We start from the raw sequence: 26,999 nt of genomic DNA, 5'->3' as shown, positions 1-26,999 counted from the left end.
GTCTATTGACCTGAACCAACTCTAAGCTTAACCAATGAATAAAACATATATTTATATGTTTTAAAATAATGCTGCTAATTTAGGCAAAGCAAATGTTTCCACATAATCTATTTAATCTGTTTTAAATAGTTCAAAATGTTAAAAACTTCATTCCTATTTGATTCCAGCAAAAGCTAAACACATACACACAAGCATTAAGGACAACCTTAATACTTACTATTATTCAGAAACAAGTACAACCCTTCAAACTAATCAGAGGGCTCTGAAAATCGTGTCTCATTAAAGAAAATACCACAGTGTTTAAAGCAACAAAAATCAATGAAGGTCACTGAGAGTTTGATCTGTTGTCTCTTTCCTTAAAGCACTTATTTTATTAGTTTAATGCTATTGTCTACTTTGTAACCATGGCAATAAGGTTTGTGGCTGGTCTGGGCAGTTACCTCGGTAATAAGGATGGGGCAGGAGTCTTGGCTCCAAAGTCTTGAGTCATTGCACTGAGGTGATCGGGTGCAAAGGTTTATGTTCCTGCACCATCCACAGCCCATGAAGGATGGAGCCAGGAGACATGAGCTGCAGTTCCACAACTGCTCACAGCCAGGCCCAATCACAGGCACTTTAGACACCTGCAGGAAAGAACCAACATAGAACACTGTGAGTAACTGAACAGTGGTATTATACAGCAGCAGACTGAAGTAAGATAGTAATGGTGATTGCAGAATATCAGCTTTAATTCAAGGCTACTCACATATTTACTAGATAAATCATGTAGGAATTTAAAGTTCTTCCTTTTTGAGGGGCACACAAATAAGCATGCAGATTGAAAAATACCAGTCTAAACCATATATTTAATTATTATGTTCTATAAGAAATATGTTGCTGCTTGTTTTAGAGACTTGAAAAATGTTGATCAGTGATGTGCACTCACAGGTCATTGTCTTGGTGCAAGGTATGGCACTTTCACAGAAGTTTAACCTAAATATAAAGCTCTGATATTTTTTGTCTTTGATTTTACCAAACTGAAAACCTCTGGAATATAATTAAGAGGAAGATGGATGATCACAAGCCATCAAAGCTTGTTTTTTTTTTTGCTTGAATTTTTGCACCAGGAGTGGCACAAAGTTACCCAAAAGCAGTGTGTAAGACTGGTGGAGGAGAACATGCCAAGATGCATGAAAACTGTGATTAAAAACCAGGGTTATTCCACCAAATATTGATTTCTGGACTCTTAAAACTTTATGATTATGAACTTGTTTTCTTTGCATTATTTGAGGTCTGAAAGCTCTGCATCTTTCTTGTTATTTTAGCCATTTCTCATTTTCTGCAGATAAATGTTCATTTTACTCAAACATATACTTATAAATAGGTAAACCTGAGAAACTGATTGAGAAACTGAAGTGGTCTCTTACTTTTTTTTTCCAGAGCTGTACATATTTACCAATGATAATAAATGTCTTTTGCACTATATAGTTAACACCTTAGCTGACACAACTAGTAGACCTCTCTCTCTCTCTGTCTCTTTTTTTCCTCTTTCTGTCACTGTTACTCTCATACACAAAGGTAGGCTGTTTATACTTCCTCTCAGATTTTAAGCTGCACTGACAAATCACCAGCAAGAAAGTCTTCTTTCCTCCGAAATGCCAAATTACGTCAAAGGTGTTTCACCTTGTTTCCTGTGACCAGCAGTATGGAGGCATCTGGTCGCTGTGGAGACAGCAGGGCTACCTCTGAGGACACAGGGAGAGTGTCTAAGAGGAAATCCACATGCGGCTCTGTGTTGCCAAAACGGGAAACCACCACCTGCAGACGAAGCCAAAAAAACAACATGAGTGACCTCTCACTTCCAAAGCTTTTGTTGTGGACATTGGAATGTAATGAAGCATAAGCACTGCTTACAGTAAATGGCTGCATTCTGTGTCAATACTATTTTGGTAAAATTTGATGATTTATCTGGCAGGCTATGTCTACGGGTTTGTAAGTGACTTTTTAGAACAACATGCTTTGTCTCGCATGCCTAATTCTGGATAGGCTGATTAACAAGTGCAAGACAGTCCTGGTAAGTATAAGACAATCTGTAGCCCAGACCTTTTCAGAATTGCATGTCTGCAGGTCATGAATTGTTAAATTACAGTTTGCACGCTGGAACTTTCCTCAGGAGAGAACCAGAATCAAAGGATGTCGGTTTAAAGGGATGGGCTCTGTTTGCTATGGATCCTATAATAACTGCTGTTTTGCTGTCTTTCAAGGGAAGATGACAAATTGCAGCATGACTGCGGCTGATGGCAGAGAGTGGGAGCAGACAAAGGTCCTGGCCTCAGGCAAAAGTACATGGTAAAGGCTGCTGCTGCTGATGTGGCGTGTTGAGAGGTGTTGGAACACTGTCTTGGTCTCCACACACCTGGACTAACATTTATCATCTGCAATTACAGGCCTCTAAGCTAGTCCAGGTCTGAATAGAGGATTACAGCATGTTTTCCATTAATGATAACAGGATCCGTGCTTTAACACACCTGGTATAAGTGTGTGGTGAGCTAAGTGCGGTGTTGGTAGCGCATTTAGTGCGAAGACATTGTGTAGTGAGAGAGAAGGGGGTGCATGTGTTTTAGTATGGGTTCACATAAGAACAGACAGTCTAGAGGTTCAGTAGCACTGCATGGTTTCATGTCTTCTTGAAAAGATTTGTTAAAGTAGGGAAATTGTTGGCAACACCAGTCAGTCCAAACACTGGGCCAAACACTGGGCTAGTGAGACAAATGTGTATTTGTTTATTGGTAAATGAACTTATCCTATTGCAATGTTCTAACGTTTACAAAATGTGGTAAATTGGGAGAACAAGTAATGCGCGTCATAATATACAGAGCACTATCAATGAACGTCTATTTTTATTAATAAGGTGCACCGGATTATAAGGCGCATTTTGACGACAAAAGTAAGGAACAAGGGTGTCGCCATGTTTCCTTTCTAATGGGGTTAGATGTTAATGTTAATCTACACAACAGCGCTAACCGTGGTTAGCAGCAGTGCTTGCCGCAGTTAGCAGCCCTTAGCGCTAGTAAGTGCAGCCCGACAGCACTACAATGAGGAATCCTGAGTGTTCCGGTAAACCAGGGCATTATCAGCTAGTGGTTCATTACACATAGCTTGTTTTAACACGGTAAACATGCAGACTACAGTCCAATATACTCACCTCTGGACGGCAAAAGAGCTAGCGCTGTGGTTTTCAGCTAATGCTAATACTGATCCAGCCTCTGTGCTGGAGAACAACTTCGGTAAAACTTATAAGACACACTGTAGATTTTTGGGAAAATTAAATGATTTTATTGTGCAAAAAAATAATATTAAAAAAAATAATGTTCTGTGCCATCTTAGTGTAATATCATTTTCTTCTTCTAAATCCCATGCTATTGATTAATTTGTTTTATCAATTATTTAAACATTCTGAAATGATTTGGCCTTAAAATACTTACAGGGCTACATGCTAAACAATCCTGGCAATGCCACCGAAGTTAGTGGCCAAAGGCACAAAAAATACACAACTGGTCCTGCTGTCTGGGTGGGAAAGACGGCTAAGTACTTCTCTCCTGTTGGCCAGAACAATGCTAGCCGTTTGTGGGCACCTGTTAGGTCATGTATACAGAATTTGAGTTTGCATTTTTGTCCAACAATTTTGAGTCAGCAGCTCAAAATTGTGATTGGTTATGCAGGTCATCGAGGAAGAGCATTATAGCCAGTACCATCCCATGATGGTAGCTACTGCACAACATACCCCAGGAACAGTGGATACTGTACACTGATTATGGCAGGTAGAAAATAGCTTATTTTTTTAAGGAGTTTGTCTCAAAAGTCCCAAAGTTTAGAAAAAAAAAATTATATATATATTGTCTTTATAGTCAGATCAGGCGTGACAAAAGCCGTGAAAAATCAACAAAGCAGCATTGAGAGACAGACCGAGGCCTCACTGGACATACATGATGCACTAGATTCACCATGAAGAACACACAGGCCATGTGGGCTTTGAAGTGGTGTTCCCAGTAGCAATAAACCATAAGACGCAACAGAGCCCCAGTAGCAATCCAACTAAGCCTTGCTAAATGAAGCCTAAACAATCCAGAAAATGAACATAAATGAGTACTTATTGTGGGAAGAATGCTGTGCACTCAAGGGAGAAATATATGGAGCAGTGCACTAATAGCCGTGTGAATTGCAGCTTATTGTACTTGTAAGGGAAGTCCTGCTCAGAAACACCAGGCTAGGTGTTGAGTCTCTCGCACTGACAGGGAGCGAAAGAAACATTTCCTTACAGAATAATGGTCTCTAGGGCTCTCCCTCTATCAGCAAAGACTCTCTGAGTAAAACTTTTTCTTTAGAAAATACAAACACGCACAGCATTTATGGGAGCTTGGGGATTTAACATGCACACAATAACCAGAGATATTTTGCCTTTCTGTCCACATTTTCAACGTAAGGCTCTTGAGCAAGATCTGTTTGTCTTCTTTTCTCTCACTCCCTCTCTATCTCTATCACTTATGGTCCTTGAATGGGGCAGCTGGGCTACCACTCGCCCGTTCCCAGGCCTCACTGTTGAGACAAAAGGAGCGAGAAAAAGTCAAGGGGAAAAAATGCAGAAAAAAAGAGAATGAGCGACAGCTGCAACTGTTCCAAGAAAATGCCGTGTGAGGACATGTCATCGAAGCCCAGTGCTTACTATTAACGCTCTGTACAACAACTCCGCTCCGTTTCCGTGCAGCTGTCACCTTCTTTCTGCACTAGTCATTTCTCAAGCACTCTCTTACCCTATTTACAAAATATGATTGCAAGCTTCTGGAAGGACATTTTGTCTTAAAATTTAACCGAAGGCAACAACTGTTTTGTTTCACTGCCTTCAAGTTAAGTGTCAAAAAGAGTATGCATGATCATATCAGACATATTAGTCTGATAAATGACATTGCTGGTAAATTATGCAAAGCACAGCCGTACAGTTGAGTTACACAATAAGCAAGCAGGTATGTTTGAACAGATGCGTGATGAGCTGGAGTTTCTGGTAAAGTGGTGCAGCAGGTCAAGGGTGACTGTTGAGCAAACAGGAAAAAGGCTACATTCTCCAAAATGGACCTGGCACCTGCACATTCATTCTTCAGGCCATTTTCACTGGTCACGTACCAGCATCCTGCCCATTTACTACACGCATACAATAAAACAGGGAAATGATGCTGGCCACTGCAAATGACAGAAATATCTCCACTGCTCTGGAATTTTGGCCTGTGCCAGATATGGACCATAAAACACAGTCCACGCAACAATCCACTTAAATAATCAATTTGTAATATAGGTCATTTAAACAGACATGAAACTTGAACTTATGTGATACTGTTTATAGTTATATTATAGCGAAAAAGACTGTGTTTAGTGTATTTTACAAAGAGTAAAATAGTAAAAAAAAAAGAGTAAAAAAATCCAAGACTTCTTTGTATCTGAAGTTTGCTTCTTTAGCATTTTGAATAAACTTGCATGAAGGTAATCTTACTAACAATTTGTGTCTAGCAACCAGATTACTGTTCTTCAATCTGTATATTTAAATCATCACGCACTTTTTCCACATTGTGTCAAGTTTTAAGCATTCTCCAAACAGTTAGTTCTCACTGTTTAACTGGTTAAAGAAGTAACATTTCAGACAAACAATCTCGCCTATGAAAAACACCATAGCTGTTATTTTTACTTCTGCTACTTTACTGAACCACTATAACGTTTATTTCTTACCTGGATGACCCTCCCATCTGCAGTCCCCAGTGTAGCCACTGTGTGGTCCTTCATGGGCACCACGGCGATGGAGGTGATGAGGATGTTACGAAAGCGCCCGTTGAACCAGTCTTTACGCGGGTGAGTTCTGGTGACCTCAAGTCTGTAGCCCTTCTCGTGTTTCCCACAGCCAAACGAATCGCCAAAGGAGCTCTTTGGGAAAAAAACAAACGCAGCTCTTACCAAATGTGTATCTGTTACTAAGCTCTCACAGTTCTAAAGAATGCACTTACTTTAAGTTGAAAGACATTTTGATGTCACAGCAAACAGTGATTGCTCGAAATACCTAGAATTCCAAATGGTGGTGGCTACAGGACAAGTATGATCTAATTGAGCTGTGCACATGACATATTCAGCAAGTGTTATACTGGCAGAGGTCTTCATGGTCTTCAAGTCCTCCACAGCAAATGGAGTTAATTGTTAAGACTGCTTGCGGAATGAGGGAGGTGGCCTCTAAACCGTGAAGCTTTATTGAAACTTAGCATCTACTGTTTCTTATAGCCTAATGTAGTGATGTCATGAGAACCGATACTTTGTTCTACTTTTATATCTTCGCTGTCCAATGAATAACAAATCTACAAAATCTTCTAAATCAGCAACTTTATAGAAGATAAAAACAAAACATTCAATGGAAAAAGAATTTATGTAATTTTGAAGTATTTCTATTGGTCTGTTAATCAAGAAATTGTGGCGCAGTGTAAGGGATAGTTCAAATTACATAGTAAACTAAAAAATGACAAAAATATATACTTCAATATATACTTCATATATATGTGACAGTGCTAGGTTTATGTGGTACAGAAAGGAACATAAATTACCACAGACATCATAAATATGCAAGAATGTGCTAACTCACTATGGGAAACCCCCTGTGTGACCGACCATGGAAGTATTAATGGAACCACATATTTTGACACAATATTGTTTTGTTTTAAATAACACATATATTACACGCATTCTTAAACTAGAATAAAAAAAAAAATAAAAATAAAAAAACAATGGCACCAACTTTTGTGGTACTGAAATTGGCACAGAGAATAGTAGAATTTCATTGGTATTGGTACCAACTACCAAAGTTCTGGTATTATGATATCCCCAGCCTAATGTCAATAGGAGTTGAGCTGTGTGTCTTCATCTATGGATCTTGGATCATCCTTGCCATATTCTGAGGGCTGGGCTCACAGATGGCAGATATTCATGAGAAACTTGGTGGAATGTGGAACTCTCCTGCTGCTCCTCTAGAGCTTTCACTCAGTCCAGTTTTCTTTGGCTCAGATCGCCACAACCTGTGGAGCTTGGTGGCTCATCTAGTGCTTTCTAAAGAGTTTGAGGAAGACTTCAGTCCAGCAGTCCAGCCACTAAAGTCTTCAATAAGTAAATTTTGACGGCCATACTGAAGGTGAGGTTTACATTGTAAGACCTGCTATTCAAGGTGGAGAAAATAAAGACGTGTGGCCTATTCTGTGTTCAAGCCTCAGGGTCACAGACCCCAGCATGAAGGCCAAGGAGTCATCAATAATTAATGAAACCGGAGCCTGGCACTGCAGGCCATGACTAAAGGGCCCAACAAAATACGGGGAGCAGGCGGTTAATGATTAAGAGGGAGATCAGAGCGGCTCTGCTCAGCTGGTGCATTGTTGCCCTGTATAATGGTGTTGGCAACACAATTATGCACAACACACACACACACACACACATACTTTTAAAAAGACAGAAAAGGTCAGCACATGCCAGCTAGAGGGTATGAAAGAGAGAAGGGAAACTTTAGTACAGGAGGGCAACAGTACTTACACCAACAATCCCATGATTCTTTAGAGTTGATTTCCTTCTCTCTATCTCTCTTCCACGGTGAGTAAGATGTATGAGTCACAGCCATGACTGAACTCAGAGTGAAACTTAGTTTCATTCGAGGGCATGTCTCAAAGGGAAGCTTTGAAGCTGAAGAGAACAATACAGCCGGGCGATAAATCAGGTCAGAGGACCAGTGGGCCCTGCTCCCGTTACAAGCTCGAGTGGGCTCACTCTCTCTAAGTCGGAGCCAGCCAGGGAGGCTCTTACTGCAGGTGAGAGCGAGGTGGCTCTTTGCCCACTTACTTGGTGGACTGGAGGGTAGAACTGAATGATTTATTTTTGGTTAGTCTTTAGCTGTAGTATCAGCTTTTATAACATTGATACTGCCACACACTGTAATATTTAAAGGTGCCCTGTGCTCTAACTCTAATCAAAGCTATTTTTTTTACTGTGGGCTGTGAGCATCTTCACCTATCACAGCTTAAGATGAGTTTAAGGGGTACAATATATATGTATATTTATTATTTTATTTTATTTTTTTCCCATTCTCTCCCCAATTTACACAGCTAATTACCCAACCCACTCATTAGGACTCCCCCTAACACTACTGTAGTAATGCCCCAACACATCAGGAGGGTGAACTCAGCCACTGCCTCTTTTCAAACTGCTGCTAATACAGCATTGCCAAGTAGCATCACAGTGCGCTCGGAAGAAAGCGCTGGCTCTGATACATCAGCTCACAGATGCCTCGTGCTGATCGACATCACCCTAGGAGTGAGGTGGAGAGAGAGCAACATCTACCCATCCAGAGAGAGCAAGGCCAACTGTGCTCTCTCAGGGCTCCTGTAACCGATGGCAAGCTACATGAACATGATTCGAACCAGCGATCTCCTGATCATAGTGGCAGCATTTAGCCTGCTGGACCACTCTGAGCCCCAAGCGGGTACAGTTATTAGAAGTTCAATTATTTCCATAAAAAGATGAAGGAAGGCAGATTTCACAAGTTCATCAGTTAAAGGTTTTTAAAACCACTTTTGAGTTGTGGTCAACTGCAGCTGCACTCAGCTTCAAGGATGCATTGTGTTTTTAGTACAGTAAGTTATTATCTCCAAAATACACTGCCTGGCCAAAAAAAATGTCGCCACAAAATTCACACACTCGAATATTTTCTTGGAACGCCTTTAGCTTTGATGGCGGCACACATTCACTGTGGCATTGTTTCGATTAGCTTCTGCAAATAAAATGATTTATTTCAATCCAGTGCTGCATTCATTTTTCACCAAGATCTTGCAGCATTGATGATGGTAGAGTCTGACCAAGTCTTCTCCAGCACATCCCAAAGATTCTCAATGAGGTTAAGGTCTGGACTCTGTGGTGAACTATCAATCCATGTGTGAAAATGATGATCTCATGCTCCCTGAATCACTCTTTCACAATTCCAGACCCATGAATCCTGGCATTGTCATCATCTTGGAATATGGCCGTGCAATCAGGGAAGAAAAAAATTCATTGATGGAATAACCTGGTCTATATTCAGTATATTCAGGTAGTCAGCTGACCTCATTCTTTAAGCATATATACTGTTGCTGAACCCAGACCTGATCAACTGCAGCATCAAACCAAGATCATTTACTTCCAGGTGGCGACATTTTTTGGGGGCGGGCAGTGTGGAATCTTCACAGGACAAGAAAAAGCAATATAAATACATATGGCATCATTTACCATTTTCAAAATATAAGAGTTGCAATAAATAGCACGTAAACTCAGTGTGGTGTTTTATTCATATCATGCAGACCCACTGGAAAGCTTTGGCAGATAGAGCATGGTGAAAGAGATGAAGGAATGTGTGAAGGAGAGCGTCATCACTAGTATAATATGAGGTGGAGAGAGACACTGCAGATGGTCATCTTTGTTGTGCCTTCAGACTCATCCAGTTTGTGGACTTGTGGGTTGTTCACCTTGCCAGTGTACAACATTCTTTATACAACATCAAGATAACTACCTTTCTCTTTTACAAGGACTTGAAAAGGAACTGGTCTTAGAAAGTGGAGGGGACCTTGAGAGAAGGTCCGTCACAAGCTGAGAACCTCAGAATTTTACACCTACCTTGGCCCGACATTAGGCTGCAGATATTATTAATTATTAAACAAATAAACCTAGAATTTATTGTTTGGTTGGAAGAGAGATGAAAGTGGATGGAGAAAGCTAAAGGAATCCAATTAGGGAAAAGTAAATAGAATAACATGCTTTTTTTGTCTCTCCCTGTGAAGACATGAATAAAAGGATCAATGGCAGAAAATGAAAAAGCTGAGCAGTGTTTTGACAGGCTTCAGCAGCTATTACACTGAGCCCTGCCCCACTGGTCTCCAGTCAAGCCTCAGCCTCAGTCTCAGTCTCAGAAGACCTGATGCTAAGTGAGTGGGTTATTCAGGTTACAACATTATGGGGACTCACTCTTACTGTCTGTCTCTCTCGCCTCCTTCCATAAAATAAATGATTTCTTATCAAATAACATCATTATTTCCATAGTGGTCCCTCTCTGGACCTTACTGCTCACAGCATCGTTTTGCCTCCACAGGTGCTTATTTTTGGTTTTGACATCCAAAAAATTGTGTCCTGCAGCAATGTGTTATTACCTTGATGAAAAGCAAGAGCTGTGGTAAAGGTGAAGGCAGCCTAAACGTGGCTCTGGTTCAGTGTTTAAAGCAGCTCGTATTGTGTCCGGCACAATGGCAGGGTGATAGGGTTACTGAAAGCAACCTTTGGTGTTTCACAGCTTCATGGCCTTTGGCGTTACCTTGGCAAGTTAATGTGAGTGAAAGGAGATCTGCAGGCCAAGATGTCTCCTCCACACGCTCTCCGCTCAGCCCCAGGCCGGGGTACAGTGAGGTACAGTCTGCCTCACCCACACACAGGGCTGGGGCCACTGGGGCTCAACACTCCAGCCCATCAGCTGCCCTTTGACTGAAATAACATGACTCTTGACCCTGTGCAGCATATGCCGCCTGTGTGTGTGTTTGTGTGGAGTACTAGAAGTTCTAATTGCTGGAACGGGTGCCCCACCTGCACTCCGTAGAGCATGTCGCAGAGCAACCTGACTCTGGTGTTGGTGGAATTTCTTAGATTTCTCAGTCGTGTGGGTAAACAGTGGTGGGTAATTAGAGAAGCTGGCAATAAAGTCGGATTAGTGCTCGGCACCATGCACGGGGGCCACACTACAGATGGCAGTCTAGTGTTTTACCTTAGACCTAAAAAAAAATTGTAAAAGACCTCTTTGATAAAGACATCATGATAAAAGACATTTAACACTTCTAACTGGAGAATCATTTGATGTAAAGCTTTATGTAATTTTTTATTGTAATGCTTACAGTATAATCAGTGTGGTTTTAGTATTTTTGTGACAACTATTAGAGTTTAGATTAATAATTTTATAACCACACAGCACTGGCCTAAAGAAGTGTGCACACATGAATAAGTCCACACGTCTACATTACACTAAGAAAGTCCATTCTTAATAAACAGTTTTTTTTTAATAATAGGCCTATGTTTTTTTTCCATGCTGTTCATCCTGAACAGATTTCACTCATTCAAACAACTTAGAACTGTAGTTAAAAAGGTTAGTTTTAGCTGTCTACAAACTAAAAAAGGTTTTATGGGTGTAAAAATACTGTGAGATTGTGAGAATGTATCTTTGTTGATATTACACTTTGTCTTTTGGCTTTACATTCTTTGTGTCTTTAATTTTTTCATTGGCTCTTCCTAATCTCTTGTCTGTGTTCTTTCAGGCTTTTCTCCCTCCCACCAACTCCCCCCACTTGACTCTATTCAACACTTTAGTAATCCATCAGCAGAATGCTTTGTTCCTTGCTAAAGTTTTCTGCTGAGTAACAAGGCCCGGTCCAGTTAAACTTCTTAGCAGGTTCAAAAATCACATCATTTAACTGTGTACTTACATTATATTTCACTATAAGACTTGATGTTCTCCATCACCCTTTAAAAAGTGTACTCTGCCAATAGAAGTGTGCTTACATCTGAGATAATACTTCACACTGAGCTTATAAATGATGAAAGCTGACAAAGGGCAACGGGACAGTAGGAGGAACTGAACTGTGCTATACAATATTAGTGAAATAAAACAGCATTCTTAACAATGAAAAATGTCAATACTCCCTCCACATTCAGGACCAGTTCTTATGCTTTCAAGATATACAGAAGGACTTCTGACCCTTGTTTATCTATTCACAATTAGAGAAACAGGCAAAAGAAAAAAAAATATTAGTGATGGGACGATACACTTTTTTCAGATCTGAGTAATATAATACAGGAAATTGACAAATCCTGCACCTAACAGCTGGGGTTATGCATAGGGCTCAGCCAGGATCTACTACTCACTCAACTAACAACAATAGCAAAACCACCACAATCTGATACTGGCTCGACAAGAATCCAGAAGCACAGCCTAACACTATGTTCATGGTCCATTGCCTCAACTGCCAAGTAACAGACCTACCAAAAAATAACCTATGAACAAACAGAATCCCTCCTTAATCTAAGCTCACTTCCTTTAACTATGGCAACAACACACTTACCTAAGCACAATCACACACAATAAATCACATTATAAGTTGCGTGAGCAGAACACAGCAACCACTACCATCTGATACTGGCTCGACAAGAATCCAGAAGCATAGCGAACTATGTTCATGGTCCGTGCCTCAACTGCCAAGTACTCAGACGTCTACAAAAACTCATGAGACAAATTATTACAAGAGCAGGACCACACCAATCCCCTTCATCCAAACTCTAACACAAACTTCAGTGCAAGCTCTTCTCAGGGGTCATCAGGCAGGCACCTTCCTTCGTCAGTGTTTCGCTGGATTATAATACCAATATAAAATTGCCGATACCGATACAAACTCCGATACTTTTAGTTTATTAAGAGTACTATGATTAAGTAAATGCATTCAAAAGTCATTTATTTAACACACTTTATATGCAAATACACAATAATTTTTCTTTCAAATTAAATGTTTTCATTTTTATAAAACATTTTCAAAAAAGTTAAATATTAAATACGGTAAATATTAAATTCAGGCCATTTTTTTTCAACGGTTGAGCAGGAGACTTTTATTTTGACAGGTAGCGTAGAGGATTAGCTGCAATAGCTAACGGCTAACCGGCGATGCTAACTGTATTTCCGAGCTGAATTAATCACTGTTTTTTAATAACTGATTTATTTATTAGTGCTGGTTAGGGTTGGTAGGATCTGTGGTTAGATATTAGATGTGGATTATGGCTGTAGTTCACTCTAAATAGTTATTTATTACATTCACAATGCCGGAATGCATTTGCTAGCTAAGCTAACAGACTGCAGATCTTAATAGAGATGGCTAACGGCTAACTGGCGATGCTAACTGTATTTCCGAACTAAATTAATGGCTGTTTTTTAATAACAGAGAGGTGTGTTTGTGCTAGTTAGTGTTTGTAGATGCTGTGGTTTTATAGGATATGTGGATTATGAATATAGTATACTCCAGTCTGTAGTTTATACCTTTACAACACCAGAATGCAACTGCTGTCAGTTCAGTGCTAGCTAGGCTAACAGACTGCTAAATCTCTTTACCTCTTGGACACTGACTTTACGCTGCTGTACAGCGTTTCCAAAGTGAAAACTCTCCAGATAATTGACTTTTTTGTAGACAAACAGCTAAAGTTTACTCAGTCAGCTGCAGACTGAAGCTGCTGGGGGTTCAGGGTAAACTGTTAAACTGGAATCTGGATCAGGGATGCGTTTCGTGTTAACGTTAAGGCTGGTTTATTGTCCAGCTTAAGCTGTGGACTGGAATATGGATTGGTAAATGGATAGCCTATTCGTCGAATTACGTAAATATTGTATCGGATCGTTACCATCTCTAGAAAATATAGGATCATTTAGATAATTCCGTGTCAGAACTTCTCTGTAAAGCTCTATAAAGTCTTTTGTCTGGGTCTATGGATCATTGGATCTGTTCAAGCAATAGTGGAAAATGCCTATTCATTACAACAAACAAGACAAGCTGCTGTTAAAGCATTCCTCTTTTCCACAGCTATGTTACAACATACAGCCAATTCAGAGAGGAATGGGATGAATATGACGGATATAAAGGGCAAAAAGCTTAGCCCCTAAAGTAAAGTAGCGCTACGACCTTATGAAAAAAAATCTAATCCAGCACTTTAAACCAGAAAATAATAATAATTAAAAAAAGGACTTTCAAATGCTTCAAATCTTTGCAGCAGCCCAGAATAATCAATTCCACTCGTGACTGTGAGGACTTGGCAGACTGTGTTTCTCTCTGTTGATCTCATGGATCTGATGGTGTAAATTGAGAAACCAGAAAAATGCACAGCAGATTCCTTTTTGTTAGTAAGTGTTCTAATTTAAAAAAAGAGACCCTGTCAGTGATCCTTGTTGGTTCTTAAGACTCTTCAGTGCTCCTACAGACAATAGATCACAGTCTTCTACAGTCTACCACTGTATTCAAAGCAATGTCCTGTAACACCAGAGCTCAGAAAAGCTGATATCTACACAAAGAATCTATTGTTTCCTGCAGAAATGTGTCAGAAAAATCACTTTACATGTTTTAAATGACCCCTTATCAGTGGCAGGTAGGTGGTGTTGTTGGCAGGCCTCCTCTCTTTAGATAAAGCAACAGATTCGGTGACTCGCTGTGGCAGGAGCATGTTGGTACTCATGCCAGCGTGCAGACTGTCGCCAGAAAGGGCAGGGTTCAGTTCAACAAAACACAACCTGGGAGGGACCACCTGAGCTGCTGTGGGCAACAACAAACAATGAAGCCTAAGCTGTGCTTAAAGAACTATATCAGCTTTTCCGCATCTTTAAAGGCCTGTTGAAACAGGCAGGTATTAGATATGATTTATGGGGATGATTAGTGTTAATTTATACATTGTAAACAAGTAAGTAATTTGCTGTAAATGTTCTTCAGTAAATGTCTTTATGTAGTAGCCTACCAGTACTCCACAATTAAATTAAACTTAACAAAAAATGAGCGGTGACATGGTTAAGAAACCAAACATCAAATAAACAGATAAACAAATTCTCCGGGTTTATTCATGCAAAGTTGTGTCACGCAACTAACAAATTCCATTCATGCTTCTCATACATGAAGAAGCACAGCAAACAGGTGGTATCCTTTACTTTTTATGATATACCATCTAAGCACCAGCCAGCTATTATACTAAGTGTATAAATCCACCCAACATATGGGAAACAAACAGGGTTGTAATGCATGAGGCACAGAACTGCCAAGAAACAATGGATCATTGTCCAAAGTTTTCACACATGTAAAAACACTGGAAACTGGCATCCCTTGCTATCGTCTTTATTTTTTCAAGCTTCAGAGGTCTTTGGGGATCATGTTCAGTGCAAGGCATTATAAAAACACATCTGTTTGTTTTCTGCCTTTGAAAGTAAGGGCAGCGCTCCAGCTTCGCCACAGGCCGGGAAGAGCACACTGTTTTTGACATCTTGAATGAAACACACCCGCAAGAGATTCTGTTCTCTGCTCAGTTCAAACTCAGTATCAAAACTGAGAATCATTAACACTGCTTAAAAAAGGCACAAAAGCAAACACTCTTATCTATAAAATATCAGCACAGACTGATGCCACATGACATCTCTGATCCGTTCCAAAAAAAAAAGCAGGGCTTTTCCATGCCCCACTAATTCCACCGCTCAGGGTTTCAGGTAAAGCTTGCTTTTCTTTTACACAGTGATTTAACTAGCTGTGTCCGCTGAGGGATAAGACCCACAAGAGCTGAGTGACACCCTGAATGAGCAGCTAGAAATGGCTCAGATAAGCTCTTATTTGCCATTTGTGTGCATTGTGTGCAAGCTCAGGAGGTGATAAAAGTGAATAGTCGCCAGCCAGCGTGAGCCCCTCCATTACTTAAGCACACACACACATTCATTCACACAGGATCCAACAGGCCCATTGTGTGGGTAGTAACGTCACTCTGAATCAGACCTGCAGTAACTCCAGCAGTGGTGTTGAAATGTTAAAACAAAAAATAAAATAAAATTAAACCTTTAGTTGTAATTCAGAAATACTGCTGTTTACAGGGGTCAATGTTACATTCAGCATCTGTGTGGTTTTGTGGACCAAAAACAGTCATGATTTATTTAAATGGGCTTTATTCCAGCTTCTTCTTATCCCTTCAACAAGCACTACTTTGGCTCTGTTATTCAGGCTGCAACATTCTTTACAACTTTAATGTACAGTAAATGGGTGAATAAGTGAATACAGAGTTTTGTGCAGGAAGTTTGTATTAAAACTCTCCTCATATGGGCAGCAAGTGTTTCTTTGCTCAGAAAACAGGTCATTAAAACATCTCCACAGCTTTCCTCACCGGTGTGTAGTATTATTTATAGTAATTATTTCAACACTTGTTTTAGTAAATTAGAGAGGTCTGATTGAAACGCTGTGGCATGATCTTAAACAGGATGCTCATGCTCGAAAACCTTCATAATTATCTGAATTAAAACAATTTTGCAAAGAAGAATGGGCCAAAACGCTTGATTGCAGTTGTTGCTGCCAGGGGTGGCACAACCAGTTATTAGGTTTTGGAGGGCCAGGTTAGTTCGGATAGATTTTTTATTATTTAATAAATAAAATAATCATTTAAAAAAAACAGTTTTTTTATTTACTCAGGTTATATTTATCTAATATTAAACTGTGTTGTTTTTCTGAAAGATGTAAGTACCATAAAAAAAGCAAAAACAAAATCTATAGGGTACCCACTGTAACTTTGGTCACTAACGGCAGCTATTCGTTGCTGTAGTGATGCTGTGTGTGGGCCGACTGACTGACCTGCTCACAGTCTTGTGCTGCTTCAGTGGGATTAATGATTGAGACACAGGCAGGGAAGCCGAGTTAACCTGAAAGGAGGGTGTGGCAATAAGTTACGCTCTGTGTGTGTGTGTGTGTTCACACATGCATTGGGCAGAGGATGCATAGCACTGCGTTTGAGCAAACCCCTCAATCCCAGAAAGCAGGAAATTACTCCAGGGAGTAAAAACGAGGAAGTGTAAAGACACACTGAACTCCACATATTAACTAACTTGCCTGTGGGCAATGACTCATCAAGCTTACCGAGGAAAACATTCTTTCATCTGACACTTTACACATGTAGCTGAACTGAAGCTCAAGAGCGCAGGCAGGAATCCGGTGCTGGAAGGCAAGGTAAAAGCACCTGCATGGAAATCCAGGAAAAGATAAGCACGTCTCATAAAACTGTAAACGAACACAACATAGCCCACCCTGTTGGTAACAGTATCCCAAAGGAGGAACTAATAAACACTATTATTATATAGAAAATGGACGGAACTGTTGAGCGTAGCCCAGTTGCACGCCTTCAGACGACAGATTGCAAGCGCAGACGACATTTATCAGTTACCGTTGTGTGCTTATCTGCTTTATGGGACCTCTTCTAGCCCCGAACCCCCCACCACACATTATCAAATCTGTTACAGAAAAGGCACCCCTCTATGTGTATTGAAAAAACTGTTAAAGAAAAATAATTTCTATTAATAAAATTTTCCAAACAGACCACTTCTATGGGCCCATTTATCATTTCACTGCCAATAGACAGCCTTTAATAAACAGCCTTTAAATAGAAGCTAAGTTTGGTCTTCTGGGCTTTGGCACAGAAATCTTTTAAACAAAAAAAAAAAGGAAAAAAAAAAAAGCTAAACCTTGATCTAGTAATAAGCAGTTTCGACCTGCCTCACAGGTGCTGGCTTAAAAAAAAAGGAGCGTCCTGCACCTGGGCTCCAGCTGGCCACTCTCTCCCTGCTCCTGTTATGGTCCAGAGTCACGCAGGGGCGTCTACCAGCCTAGAGCTGCCAACACCACAGGGCCTGGTGCTGTGAGAAAACATGCAGCTGCATACATCCACCTGCTTTACTGCTCATAGCTGTTGCATGCGTGTGAGTGTGTGAGACTGAGTGTGTGAGATAGAGAGAGGATGAAAGGATGAGGGTATTTGCCAAGTGCTACTCTAAAGTACGTGACTTCGCTAACTCTATACTATACTGTACAGCATATCTAAAACACTCCACCAGCACACCACCAGCATCTGCACTCGCTCACTCAGAATCTGTGGGCTACGTGTGCAAATTATCAGAGAGCTTTACTGAAAGCAAAAAGACTCAGACAGGACACAACAGGTATGTTTTCTTTTACTCCTCTTTTGTTTCTGTACAGATAGTGAAAAACCTCCCACAGCTGAGCCCTGACCTGTGAATGATACTCGCCAAGAGTTTCACCATCAACACACTCACATACACAGGCTGCAGCCTGCTGGTACTCATATGTGCCCGTCACAACGTACAACCAATTACAACCTTCTTCAGTCCGAACATTAAGGCACAAACTTATTACCAGATATTTTATGTCTCAAAGACAGTGTGAGCTCAGTTCCTCTTACATTTGTACTAAAATCGACATTAAAATATGACATAAGCAACTTACAATCAATTCTCTTAAAGCACTGTTTCATTATGCTTTTAAACCCCGCCTAAAATCACGCCCACTCAACCACAAGTGCTGTTATAATTGAAATGGCCGTCGATCAAATCTCCCTCCTCTGGAATTATATTACACAGCATAATCAATCAGACTTCGGATTCAATTTAAAAGCAATCAGCATTTGCCAGTTGTTTGGCTGGTCAATCCTAATCGGATGATAATTTTGGCTTTAAATGCAGCTGTTTGTTATTTTTAGTCACATGTACTCCCCTTGCTGTTAAGCTTGTTGGTGAGCTTCCAGTTCTTTTATTTAGCCTCAGCATGCTTCAATTACTACGCAAATTGGACTAATAAGCCAGTCCAGATTAGTAAAGGATATTGCTGAGTAAAGGCAGACTCTGGGATCAATAGTTTTAAGTGGTCATTCTTCTCATTAATGGTAGAGGCCTTTTTCGAGGGTGAAGGGAATGTTTGTATGTTATTCAAATGACTCTGAATCCATGTAATGTTTCTGGAATACAAGAAGCCAGAAAAGCGTAAATATTTTTTTAATGGATCAGATATAGGCTTTGAAAATTCAATCCAGTTGTGATACTGCAGCAGCAAAGCACACGCTAGCATCCTCTAGGTGCCACTAACAGACATGATTCTCTCAGAAAAAACAGAGCAAGACTGCTATCAAACAATATATATTAGTTTATAATGGCTTTTACTAGTGTTTAAAAGCTTTCACTAAGAACACATCCTACTCAAGTTGTGAAGCTGTATTGTTTATGGAAACCCAAAGACTGGCCCAGATTTTGTATTGACTACCAGTCAGCATTAAGACACTCACATTGGACTGTCAGACCAAAAAACTTGATGGGAGTCTAATCAAAACTATACAATTTACTCAGATTAAGATGCTTCTTTAAAAGCTAAAGGTTAAAGAAAAACACAGGATACTAGTTAAAAAAACTCTAAAATCCAAACAGTGCATTGTATAAAATTAACAAACCAGACAGCAGATAATTCTGAGCAACATATAGCTCTGTCTAGACACTGGGTCACTGGGTCAATTATTGCAATAGTTATGGTTTTATAGACCAAACTTTAGCAGCTAGCTTTAGCAGCAACATAATTAACAGGTGGCCCACATGCACCCTACTATGTAAAATATTTGTACAGAATCAACTGATTCTAACATCTAACAACATTAGCTCAGCTAATTAGCCTGCTGGCTGATAAAAAAAACAAAAAAAAAAAAAAACATTTACAGTTGCAGATTTGACAACTGTGACTACATCTACCTGGATCAGTAATCCAGTAGTCAGCTTAACCTTCTACTCTTCTAGATTACATTGAAGCATTATTAAATGTCTATTATATATAAATCTCTATCTATATTATTTAGTGTTACTGAAGAGGAAAAAAATACTTCTAAATTCTAGGAATTTATTATTGATTACTTATTGATGTCAATCTCATATTTACCCTATTTATTTTTGATTAGCACACACCACGTGGAGCAATTAAGCAGTAAGTTAAGTAAGTCACATTGGGGGCAAGTTATATGGAGTTTAGCGCGCCTATGTTTTAGTTAAAATATCAATATTTGATGCCACGTATCGATATATTGACATATCATGATATCAATATTATGCATCACTCCTACTAATAATTATATAATATAAAATCATTGTGTAATCAGCTTACAAAACCCCATTGAATGATATGCTGAAAATTATGAATAATAATTTAACACCTTCCTGACATTGCTTGGAAATTAGAAATATTGTTTATTAATATTTTTGTACATAGGGAGTCTATCCCAAAACAGATACAAGCTACTTGCAAAAATATCATTACCTTACAAAAAGAGACATCACTGCAGCATCGCTTCTGCTTCAACCTCAAGGCTCACATTACATGATCAAAAGTCCAGCAGATTTTTTTTGACACAATGTAAATGAGACGCACAAGTTTGAAGAAGCTCCTCTTTTTCTACAGAACGGTACAAGACAAACAATGTGCTATTTTTAAAAAAATGATCACTCTTTTAGCATCAAACTGTGATCCACAAATATCTGGTTGTTATACAGACTTGGGTGCAGTAGTCAAAAATACCCAAAAAGTGCAGAAAACAATTTGTCATAATTTGTCATGCCTCTCTGGAACATAATGGTTTTACAGTTGTGTGTATATTGCTCTGATAAGAAGTGATAAGTGGGAGAGAGCCCATGTAGCATATGCTACTGAAAATGACAGGGTCATAAATCCAACTGATGGCACCAATGACCTGTCTCTACTATGAAAACAAGACATCGCTTTACTGGAGAGCTGGAAACTTCCACAGTGAAAGAATGACTGAGTCCACGCCACCGCCATTAATTAAAGTGATGCTTTGAGGCACTAAGGGCACTTTCACACTTGAAAGGGAAACAACATGATAACTGGAAGAGTCACATTATAAAATTAACCAATCACACAAGCATATGCATAAACCTGGGAGCAGATAGAGTCCCCCTGAAGTGAACTCGTCTAAAGAGGACCCAAAATCAGCACCCTGTACCAATTCTTTTACAGACTTGAAAGCAGCTTTCACACTTGACCAAGCGTACCGAACCCGCGGAGAAAGCACACCCAAGTGCTGGAAAAAGGCAAGTGTAAAAATGCATTAACTCTCCCATAATATTAAGCAGCAATTCTATAAGGCCTGTTCTCAGGACAGAGCACTCAACTAGTGACATTAAAATCTATTTTTGCCTTGGTACATTTATATAATGAAAACTGACAATGTTTAGAATGAGGGATATGCAGAACAATAATATTTGAGGTGGCCAAGTAGGTCTTCTGACGTGATACATTGAGAGCACTTTGTACGTTTGGACAGATAAGGAACAAGGCACTGAAACAGAGATAGAGAGAGAGAGCAGAAGGCCATGGAGCAGTTAGAGGAAAAGGGAAACAGCTTTATTCGGGGGCCATCTGAGTTGTTAAACCAACCAAATGAATGACTTCACACAAAGGACACCTGTTGGGGAGTCTGAGGTCCTGGCATTGCAACAGAATAGAGATACAGATAAGATAACTGAGACAGACTTGCAGGTCTGGAGAATGGTCATTCTGAATCATGACACCTTAATGAGCCTGAGTTCCTGAAGAACCTGTATGGGCTTGATAGCCACTCCTTTATGGTATCATTACTTTGTGGCACAATGTGTTAGGAATCAGGGATCACCAGAGACCATCATCACCAGAGACCTAATGGAGACTGGGTTAAGCCCCCAAGTCGATAGATGGGCCTGGCAAGACTCGTGTCTCCACCAGGCCTGATTTTCCAGCAGGGTGCCCAAGCCATGTTTTTCTGTCAACATTCATCACAGTTCACAGAGCTTTAGCTATGCATGCCACCCCATTACAAGGCTCAGTCTGAAAATCTCTGCATGCCCATTACAAGCCATTAACAGTTGCGGCTAACTATGCAGATCACAATGCAATATGGGCAAAGTGGTTAACTCTTGTAACCCTGTCCTGCAAAGAACTCAGTGAAAGCAAAGGCCCTGTATTTATTGACAGGCTTCTCAGCAGTTAAAAGTCATTATTGATCCCCATGATTTACTGATTGATCCAATCCACTGTGATGGATGAGCTAGTCAGACAAGCAGCTCAGTAATTTACAACTACGCAGAAGATGAAGAAGAGTGGCAGTGACAAAATGTCAAGTGCTTTTTGTCTCTTACAAGGATCTGCTGTTTAAAAAGCTTTAAAAAATGCTTAACTTATACAGTACACTATCATATTATTTACAGAACTTTTGCACAAAGTCTAGGAGAAAAACCTTTTAAACTTTAAATGGAAGTCAATGTAAAAAAATGAATTTATTTCAGGTCATTTTAGGTATTTATTATTGAAAAAAATTAGCAGTGTCAGGAACAGTTTGTCTGTTCTAATTATGTAATAAACTAAAAATTGGCAAAAATGGAGATACTTGTTTTTCATTGGACAGTGATGATATGCATTGAAAATTGCAATACTGACATTACAGAACCATTTGTATGTACTCAGTACTGTGACCATCTTAACCACGTAGATCATTATGTTGATGTTCTTAACCACCAAAGCAATATTTGTCAGCCCAAATTTACATCAGATCATATTAGTGACACAATAATGTTCGTAAACATATAATTAAAATCCCATTATTTTATCTATTTCCTGCCACACTACACTTAAATATGCAACTGCACAGTAAACTGTAAACAAAAATCAATAGCAAAGCAAAGGCTACATTATAAAAAATATATATAATTAATAAGCACAAAGATCCTACCTGATTGTACGGTTTCAGATCCGAGCCAGATAAGTGGTAGAGAGGCTTAGTGTGGCCCTGCTTCATGAACTCCCGGAAGAAGTCATTGATTTTAGCGACAGAGATCACACACACTGTAGAGCTGGCTGTGGGTTCAGGAGAGTCAGGCTTGCTGCGAGCAAAAGCAGCAAACAGCACATCTTCTCCTTCATTCAGGTCTGTCTCTCTAGACAGGTCCCTGCCAGCTTTAGCTACATGCGCTGCCTGAAGCACGTTGAAGACCATCTGAGTCGACCGCTTCCTTCTGCCTTTTTCTGAGTAGATGCACTCAAAGGGCATCTCCACATAGTGCTGGAGCTCCAGATCAGATGAGCACATGCGAACAATTCGGGTGTGGAAGGCCTTGGAACTGCTGCTCTCTCGCTGAACAGTGAGAAAGTAAACATATGGGCCACTCTGGAAGGAATAAACATACTTCAGGGGATAGGTACCACGCAGTCCAGGAGCTAGATCCATGTAGGACTGCTTAGAGACAAACTCAAATCTGTCCTGGGTCTCCCACATCTTTCGTACAGAGATTGTGTGGTGAAGACAGGGAGAAGAAACTGGAGCAGACTCGAGAGGTTCTGAATTAGCAACGAAGAACCTTACAACGCCTCCAACTTCTACATTGACAATCTGGGTTCCTGCAGGGCCAGCAATACAGTGACTTCCGTCATCATTATGTGATCGCATACAGTTGACATCAACGTCAAGCTGTCCATCTTCCAGCAAGTGGCGTGTGCACACTCCGTTTCCCACCGTGCCACAGCTGAAGAGCTCAGGGTCGTAGTAGGTCTCCATCACCAGAGCCATGTTGGTGTTGTTAGCATTTGGGGGGTTGTTTCTGCAACCTTTGCAAGCATTGCATCGTGGACCCTCATGAACGGGCCCAGTTTTATACTCAAACATCTTCTTGAGGTCTCCTGATAATGCATAGAGTTTGTTGGTCGCTCCAGCATAAACACTTCCATTGAATACGAGAACTTTCTGGACAGGTGTATCTGATACAAAGTGAGGGAGGTCATAAGTCACAGAAAGATTGAGTTTGGAGATTTCTCTTGGCTCCTTGCATTGTCCATCTATGCTCCTCCACGACGTTTGGAGAAAAATGAGTACGCAAATGGTGCAAGGAAATGTAGTTCTCATTTTTACTGTAAAAAGGAAAACAGAAACAAATTGTTACGGGAGAATATGTGCAAAAATCATCAATAAATCAATTCTTAGTGAAAACCATCTGAGACAAAGTAAATGCATTTACAAAACAAGACTACCAGTAGCATATTGATGCCTGTATACACAGGCATCAAAAAAAAAAAAACATTAGAAAATTAAAGTAGTCTCACAAAATCCTCTGGGGCTACTGATTGAGATAAACTGTCCTGGTTAAATGACATGGCTAAATCCCTCCCCATAACCATAATGGTGATGAGATCACTAGTTTAAAGTAAGTTAAAGAGTACCGTACTTAAAAAACAGCCCTCAACATAGTCAGAAGACCTGCAAACTTGCACAGGCTGTGGCCGAGCACTGATAACAAAATGGGTGAGATTCAAATGTCGCAACAGCATTTCTGTGGTAAAGTAACAGTGGAAGTGAATCACCACAGCAGTGGCTTCTACTGAAAGCGTGGCACTGACAAGTCTAAGTTTAGACAGAATCCTCAAGGGAGTGGTTGATAAACTCAATTAAGGTGGGTAGGCTGCAGAGATGCTGGAGAAGTGATTTATTCTTGGCGTGCTTAAATGTTTTTCATTTAGAAGGTTGTTTCAAAGAACAGACAAGAGAGAGAGAGAGAGAGAGAGAGAGAGAAAGAAGGAAAAAAGAGAGACAGAGAGGAAAAGAGAATGAGAAAAAGAAGGCGAGAAGGCACCAGATGCTGCAAATCCCAATTAAATATCTTATTTTAAGTATAAAAGCCTGAACAAAGGTAAGTTTCAGATTTTATGGAATTAATTATTTAGCATACAATTGCCTTTTTTTACTTTTGTTTGTAATCTTTTAACACTGCTCAATACCCAGTGGTCCTTTTTTTTACAAACTTAAAGCTTCTTATTTCACATATTGTGATATCCATAATGATAACTAATTAATATTAGAATTAATGTTATTAAATTCCACTTTGTGAACTGATGTCAGTAAGCATAGACTTAACATAAAAATAAAAATTGCTCAGTGTGGCAGGAGCAAATGAACCAGTTTTATTTGCTATTAACTAATGTTAAAAAAAAAGAATGTTAAAAAGCATAAAAGCAGTACAATTGCTTATTACTACAGAAGGTAATTTGTTTATAACATCAGTAGTTTAACAGTATAGAAGATATTCTGTCTCTGCTGTCTAAAAGAGACTACAAAACTCAAATTCACTTCTACTATACCTAAAAAAGCTTAGTGTAAAAGAAACATCACTGAATTAGTAAAAATTTAAAATAAAAATATTAACTCTGCATGGCATGGTGTTTGCAACAAAACAAAGATTTGTGGAAGTGTATCTAAAAGCCTATTTTAAATACAATTTTATATACAATGTTGTTTGCATCTACTATTCACCTAAAACGTGTTCTGATTTTTTTTATTTTTAACAAATGAAAATATCATGCTATATAGGGTTAAAACATTTTTTTTTTACCGTTTTGTGTGTATCTAACAAAGATTTTGTTAAATGAACTTTAACAAAATAAGGACATACCTGGAAAAAACGTAAACATAATCCATTCAGTCTCCAAAGAAATATAACTTTACTTCAAAATCCAGAAAAAATCATTATTTTGACAAGAAAACAGTCAGAAAACAGCTTTAAACGAACTACGACCGAAAACTAAGACTAATACTGAAAACTACACTAAACATTCAGAAGAGCTCAGGCTGTTTCGCTCCACGCGCTTTCAGTAATAAAACTCTCTTACTCACCTGATAGAAACGCGTCCAGAAACTCTCACATCTTTCAGCCTCGTGCTGCGCTCAGCCGCCAACTCTCTCTCTCTCTCTCTCTCTCTCTCTCTCAGAGTCTCTCTGTATCCTCGTGGAGCAGGTTTCCTCTCAGGAGCTCAGTGAACTCTGTGGTGGGTGAAGTGAAGGAGCTCGGTTCGGTGTTGGTACTCTTTACCCGCTGAGCTGATGGGTAAGTTCTGTCCCTCAGGCTGCGGCTGTGCTGCTCTCTCACACACACTCACTCACTCAATAACACACAGGCTTCAGGTGAACGAGCGCGCGCGCGTGTAATGTGTGCGGTCACGTCACGAGGCAACAGAGTAGCGGAGCAGCTGATTGGCCGACAGTGGAGTTTTTTCCCCGTAGGATGACTGTTATAAACTATTACTGCTTAATAATAATAATAATAATAATAATAATAATAATAATAATAATAATAATAATAATAATAATAATATATAGTTATATACGTAATAGGTATATAATAAGTATAACTGTATTGAAATGCTGCATCTAATGGAGTATTATTTTTTCTCCTACTACCACTTTTATTTCACTACATATTTTAATGAGTTTAATACTTTTACTCTGATACATTTTTCATGTGCTGCATTATTATTTGTCACGTCACAAGGCAACAAAGTAGCGGACCAGCTGATTGGCTGACAGTGGTTTTCATTTTAGGATTACTGTTATAAACTATTACTGCTTGATAACACTACAATAAAAAAACAACACCAACAACAGCAACAATACTACTACTACTACTTCTACTATTGCTACTATTAATAATAATAATAATAATAATAATAATAATAATAATAATAATAATAATAATAAATAATAATTATTATTATAATCAGAGGTATAATAAGAAAATTGGAACAACTTAACTACTGTATTGAAGTTCTAAAATGCTGTATCTACTGGAGTATTATTTCTTTCGCCCACTTCCACTTTTTCTTCACTACATATTTTCGATGATGAAAATCATTCACCTGATGAAGCTCCTCATCATTGAGTGAATAAAGCAATCAAGCTGATCTCAAAAGAAGACAACTCTGCTCCTGTTCTGCCTTTCAATCTGAGAACTTTCTACTGCTTATTGTAATAACGTAATAATACAGTACTGTGCTTTTACTTTCAGTACATTTTAGAATAAACTACAAAAGTACAAAAAAAAGAATATTTTTGTATTTCCACTTAAGTGTTGTGCTTAAAGAGCACTTGTACTTTTACAGTTCTGTTAGAACATGGGACTAGACAACTATGCTGACCCTGCAGACCCACCTCTGTGCACCCCTGTTCTTAATTAATTTTCCACACATTCTTCCCTCTTGTCCGCAGACCTCCTGTAGGTGTTGGATTTTTGTTCTCCACACGTTTCCCAACAAAGTCTCACAAGCTGTCAATGGGCTTTACATCTGGTGCCTCAACATCAGCAGCAGGAGTTTCTGAGACAGTGGCAAACTCAGGCTGGGAGAAAAATGAAAAAGGCACCTATGACCTGATATTAGGCCCAGCCAGCATGCAAAAAACTATGATATGTCATGTGTGATGGAATAGACTTTGCCACGGATTAAGATTACTAAGAACTATTGTTGTAGTCAATACCGCTAAGTTAGAGC

At 39.4% G+C, this 26,999-nt stretch overlaps 2 protein-coding genes across 5 annotated transcripts in view; one reads left to right on the top strand and one right to left on the bottom strand.

Moving 5' to 3' along the window:
* The window catches only part of met (MET proto-oncogene, receptor tyrosine kinase), a 58,064-nt gene extending 32,409 nt beyond the window's left edge, over positions 1-25,655 (bottom strand). For both annotated transcript variants that reach the window (XM_022684033.2, XM_049484170.1), the window contains exons 1-5: positions 25,351-25,655; positions 22,423-23,594; positions 5,755-5,946; positions 1,663-1,797; positions 441-623 (exon numbers count right to left, since the gene is read on the bottom strand). In XM_022684033.2, the coding sequence (XP_022539754.2) occupies positions 441-623; positions 1,663-1,797; positions 5,755-5,946; positions 22,423-23,589 (1,677 nt within the window). In that variant the 5' untranslated portion in view covers positions 23,590-23,594; positions 25,351-25,655. The remainder of the gene's footprint in view (positions 1-440; positions 624-1,662; positions 1,798-5,754; positions 5,947-22,422; positions 23,595-25,350) is intronic.
* Positions 1-26,999, top strand: part of parietopsin — a 416,841-nt gene that overhangs the window by 114,380 nt on the left and 275,462 nt on the right. Inside the window, exon 2 of one of the 3 annotated variants that reach the window (XR_007440926.1) lies at positions 1,271-1,291. The exons of the other annotated variants lie outside the window; for them this stretch is intronic. The gene's annotated coding sequence lies outside the window, so the exon portion shown is untranslated. Of the gene's footprint in view, positions 1-1,270; positions 1,292-26,999 lie in introns of those variants that run through there. 3 annotated transcript variants of the gene reach the window in all.

The sequence above is a fragment of the Astyanax mexicanus genome, chromosome 10, assembly GCF_023375975.1.
Source record: "Astyanax mexicanus isolate ESR-SI-001 chromosome 10, AstMex3_surface, whole genome shotgun sequence".
In the NCBI taxonomy this organism is placed as follows: Eukaryota; Metazoa; Chordata; class Actinopteri; order Characiformes; family Acestrorhamphidae; genus Astyanax; species Astyanax mexicanus.
The sequence above is the reverse complement of the archived record's forward strand: the minus strand, read 5'-3'. Positions and strand labels throughout refer to the sequence as shown.